Source organism: Pseudopodoces humilis, chromosome 20 (assembly GCF_049639895.1).
Source record: "Pseudopodoces humilis isolate 2021_Gansu_Grassland_sample_001 chromosome 20, ASM4963989v1, whole genome shotgun sequence".
NCBI lineage: Eukaryota > Metazoa > Chordata > Aves > Passeriformes > Paridae > Pseudopodoces > Pseudopodoces humilis.
In genome coordinates this window covers 5353857-5359339 of record NC_142219.1, presented here as the reverse complement: position 1 = coordinate 5359339, position 5483 = coordinate 5353857, and the positions used below count along the sequence as shown (strand labels likewise).

The 5483-nt window shown below is 40.8% G+C and overlaps 1 protein-coding gene across 2 annotated transcripts in view; it reads right to left on the bottom strand.

Moving 5' to 3' along the window:
• Positions 1–2397: 2397 nt before the first annotated feature.
• The window catches only part of ZNRF3 (zinc and ring finger 3), a 66140-nt gene continuing 63054 nt past the window's right edge, over positions 2398–5483 (bottom strand). For both annotated transcript variants that reach the window (XM_005524343.3, XM_014253835.2), the window contains one exon: positions 2398–5228. In XM_005524343.3, the coding sequence (XP_005524400.2) occupies positions 5185–5228 (44 nt within the window). In that variant the 3' untranslated portion in view covers positions 2398–5184. The remainder of the gene's footprint in view (positions 5229–5483) is intronic.

The window sequence follows — 5483 nt, the reverse complement described above, 5'->3', positions numbered from 1 at the left end:
GAGCACTGCCTGTTATACATGTTACTACAGACTATTAGAGCTGAGAATGATTACTTTATATATAAAGTATGACATTGCTCTGAGACACAATTTTTGAGGTAACAGCAAATTGAAAGTTTTCACTTTGTGTTTTCAAACTTTTAGAAAGAAATGTAACAATTCTTTCAGTGTTTGCTTTGCACATTTCAGCAATGTGTAATGCTGTTTCCACTTGCTTGCAAGATTCATCTTTTCTCTAATTAATTCCTCCTGGCCAAAATAATGCTACAGTTTAAGAAACCTTCAGCAACGTTTTATGTAAACGCCAGAAAACCAGTGACAAATACCAAAAGTGTCTCCAGCTTTTCATGCGAAGACTCATTTTTCTTTTAGAAACACAGTTGTCACAGGGGACTGGACTCTCCTCTCCTTTCTTGCCATTCCAGTTTATGAGACTCTGGCACTTTTGGTTTTTTCTGGGAACTGTTCCCTTCTTTTTTCTTGGTTGTTTCCTAAGCAGCAGTTTCATTCCCCATGAGGGAAACGTGTTTTTTATTCTGAAAGAGACGCTTTTCTGTGAAGCATTTAAGTCACAGGAGCACAGTGCTTTCACTGCAAGATAAAATATCTGGTTTCAGGTATGTTATTGTCTCCTTGGCCAGAGAATTAGGCCAGGCTGGCTCCACAGGGTATGAACATGGCTGTCCTATTAAGGGCAGTTTTCTCTTCACACTACCCAAGTAACAAACGTTACCTAACAGCTGTCATAGGATTTGGCAGATGCACAGGGTGTTGCAGATAGTGTTACAGGAACACCAAGTGTCACCATAATGTACAATCCCTTAAGAATAATCTGCTCCTGCTTGGCTTTTTCTACTTTATCGAGGTTCTGTGGAGGTTTGTGGTGCCCCACAGGACTCTCATTTTGTCACAACTTGTTCCTTAAACATCAAACCTGAAAAGGAACCTTCCCCCCTTGCCAAGTATCAAAATGTTCATTTTGGACAGGAAATATTTACATTTAGTCATTTTTAAAAAGCCACAACAAAGACTAGACAGAATACCCCACAGAGCTTGGCACCACACAAAAGTTCAGCCAGCAGCCCACCACTGTCTTTCATGGAGACAGAACCTGGGCTCACTGATTATTCTGTGGGACACTGAGGCTGGTGGTCTGTCCTGTTCAGAAAAGCACAATCACCTGACAGTTTTATTCAGAACAGGAAATGAGAAAACAGAACACCAGCAGCAACAGCAGACAGGGGGGTGAAAGGAGGGAAGAGAAGGGAGGTTCAGATGTGACCCCTCAAAATACACATTACCAGCCACCCTCATAATGCTATTTGTAAAAACAAGTGTTTCATGAACTAATTTGCAGATAAAAAGCATGTCTGTAATCACTGGCAACTGCAAAGTTTCTGTTCACTTCATGAAAAAAGGGGCACATACTTAATTGGGAAGCACTTGCTCCTATTGCTTCTCCACTATTGTGCCTGTCTTCCCCCACAGACCAGGATTTTCCACCTGAGACAGGATGGGAACTCAGGCTGTGAAGGGTCCCCTACTAATTAATTCTCTTGAATGGTCATCCCAAATGGAGTTACCACATATGAAACAAGGAGCATTGGAGAGAAGTAAGGCTCATTTCTTGGCTGAGTCCTGAGGTGATTAATTACAGTGCATTTGAACATGGATGAGAGACAGGGAAAATCCAGGGGATTACCAGGTAAAAATCTTTGGGAGAAGGAAGAAGCTGGAGAATCCTGAAAAAGGCTCTGTGACTGTATCGCTGGATGGGAAATGAATAATACATGAAGGTGAAGAGCTTACACAATAACATACAGAAATACACATGTACATACACACACAGAGCCACACCCCCCCAGGCTCCCCTCCTCTGCTCTCTGCATAAACATCTCTGATGAAATTGTGCTCTCTGCTGACAAAACGAGTACCACAGTATTGATTTTCACTTCAGCAGGGCCAGTGATTCCATCTAGCTTGATTCAAGCTATTGAATATTCAAGCTATGACTTACCCAGTTGTGTCCACCTGTATCATGCTCTCTCAATTTTATTTCAGGACAATAAATTACTTTTACCTGAAATTACAACAGTTAAGTTCCCCTGCCACAAGGAACAGGCACGTTCCACCCATAAATGAGGTTTTCTTTTAGCAGATGTGGTACTTCTCATGTGCCTGGGGGATTCAGGGGCTTGTGTGACACCTACCCCCCCACTGCCCCCCAATAACTGGTGTGCTGTGTAAAGGCACATACATATCCACCTACCTGTTATTTTTACAAAAAGGAAAAAAATGTTATTAGAGTTCATCTCAGTCTATCTATATACTGTATACTTTGAGGAGAATAGCTATCTATGTCCTTTCCCCCAAAACAAGAAGGACAACTCCCACATGTATATGCAATAAAACTGTATTTTTTGTGTGGTTTTGCCTTTTTTTTTTTTTCTTTTAATACAGACATTTGTACACTTTCTTACAAAACTGCAAGTAACTACACTTGTCTTAAATCATTTTTGGTCGGCAAGTACTGTAAAATCTTTGTGTGCAATTATCATGTATTTACAGGGCCTCGTGTTAGTGATTTTCAATGATTATTACAATAATGTCACACACTCTCAACATAAGACATGGCTTAAGATAAATATATTAGTAAATAAATATTCTGAGAACATATTTCCATACATGAAATGTGCTGCTATACATATACAGAATATATACAAGATGCTTTCTAGCTTTTAAAACATTTTTAAAAATGGTAATGAAGGAGAAAGAGCCCTTTGACCATATTACAAATCTTTACAGCAAATTTTATACAAAACAATTTTAAGTGCTATAAGACAATTTTAATTAAAAACATTTTAAATAGTGCCTCATGAGCCAAACACAACTGTTCATGTAAGTAGTAGAAAGGCATTTTGTTATAAAAACCATCTATCATGGCCAGCTAGCCTTTAAGTCTGGACATAGAGTTTTCTATTACATGTCAGACCCAGCACAGAAGGCAGGTGTAGGATGTCTGTGGTATGGCCTGCAGAGACTTGTACCAGCAGAGATCTCCACAATGTGTGGGACCAGTAGATCTGGGATCACCATGAGCCAGAATATTCCAATCTTTAAGAACCACTTTTACCATAATATGGTGTTTTAGTTACAGAGTACAATGGATCTTAGGTGGCCTTTACAAAACACCAAGCAGAATAACCAAGCTAGTATACCATAGCTTCTACAACACATTTCTTTTTTAGTGGAGGAAGGAGAGGGTAAGACTTAAAAACAAAAAAAAAAATCCAAAAAATCACAAACCTTCAGAGTTTGTTCTCCCAACACATACCACTTACTTCAGTCATTCAGAGAATGAATAAGTTTTTAATAAGCTTCATACACAGAAAACGTGTTTATTGAAACTTTTCTTTTAATCTTATACCCAGATATTGCCTTGTATTAATTCTCTGAACAGCTGAATTTTGGTGCTTGTAGACTGAAAAGATGTAATATGAATTCCTTTAGACGGAACTTGTTTCCTAACTTACTGGGTATGAAAGCAAAAGGAAATAGACTAATGTATTTATTATTTCTTAAATGTTTCCTTTTTTTAAAATAGTTCATTTGGGACTACAGAGCATACAAGTTGGCTTTGCTGGGTCTCACAACCAGCCCAGTGCTGTCAAGGACATTGCTTTGGCAGAATATGAAGTGTACATCTCTATTTCATGTCTTTGAAGTACCTCCAAAGTGTACTGAACTTAGGACAAATCTTTTCAGAAGACTGGCACTGTGGGCATTAAATACTTAGTTTCCCTTTAGAAGAATTCCTGCTGTGAATACACCACAGGATGACACTGTGTCCTCAGGCACATGCAGCATGACAGGCTATTTAACCCATGCTATGGTAGCCTCTTACTCAGAAGCTGCTGTTTCCACAGGAAACAATTGCTATCAGAAGTGACGACATACATTATCTCATGATAAAAAACATCCCCACTAGGACAAGAACAAGAACAAAAGTATGTGCCCAGGCTAATGGGGTACAGAGAGCACTCTGTACACAAGACAAAAATGAAGCACAACCAGCTGGGCCCAAGAAACCTTTAAAATGGATCAATCTATGGAAGCTACATCAACCACAGCAAAGAAGAAAACAATGATTAAACCAAGTCCCTCACTTTCCCACACGCACAAAAGGAGACAAGCACTGCTTCCCTTAGGCATGCTTGCAGCCTGTAAGGAAACAAACCCTGTTTCCAAAATGAGCCAGCAAAGCTGCAAGCACACTGCAAGCTGTTTTCCTGCACATGCCAGCATTCCTCACAGCTGTAACAGGGGCTACAGGTGCCTGAAAAACTTCCTATGGAAGGAAAAGTTCATTACCTACAAAGGTAATAATACCCTTTCTAAGCACTTTGTTCGAGCATCTGTTTGAGGGAGAGGTCCCCAGCATTCTTCACTGGTCAGAAGATACAATGAGGTCCATGGTTTAAATACAGGAAGTGAGGATGAGAACATTCTGAGCTATCAGTTTCCTTACCCCCACTCTGTTGAAACTTATCCTAATGGCAGGACACCTTCCTAGCCAAACCATCAGGGCAGCATGAAAGGGGGGAGAAGGGAAGAGGAGAAAGGAGACAGTCCAATGCCTCACCTCCCTCAAAAATCGCTCTTGGAACTTGCTGGCTGCTAGGATTTGCTACTGGGATTAGTCAGTATCTGAGCATCCATTCAGCAGCTGTATCCCTCTGGATTACTATATTTCAAGGTGCTATCTGGTTTCTAAGGCAGGTGTAGCCCTGAGCTTATCAAAGGCTGGACTCCTTCAAGTAGGAGATAACAGCATCTACACATAGCCTGGCTTATTTAACACACTGTGTTACCTCTCAGCAAGAGGTCACTTCTAAAAAGAAAATATAAATAACACTTTGTCATTAATATAGAAATGGCACTAGAGCTCAGAAATGCTCCACACCATGTCCCACATGGGCTTTGCACACAAATCAAGGCCTGAAGGCTTCAGGCAGGAGGGACAAAGGAGACAATCAAACTGATGTGAACACAGAGGAAGCAGGGGAGGGACTTCTCCACATTACCACTTTTGTGTGTTTGTCAAAGCTTAAAAAAAATTAAGTCCATGAGAATTTGGAGTCTCTGATAAGCTCCGCTTCTCCATCTGGGATCATCTGGACAGGTCTAGTCACTCATTTGGCTCCTCTCCAAGGGATGAGATCCAGCACCTAAAGGATAAAGAAAACTAAGGAACATTGCATCTAGAATATTGCATACAGTTTTGGGCCCCCAGAACAAGACACTCACTGACTGGAGTTTCGCAGAGAGCCAAGATGCTCAGAGGGCTGGAGCACTTGGTGTGAAGAGGCTGAGGGATCTGGGCTGTTCAGCCTGCAGTAAAGGCATCCCTAGCAGCTTTGCAATAACTACATGGAGGTTGTCCCAGTCATGAAACCACAGTCTTCACAGACATGCATTCTGAA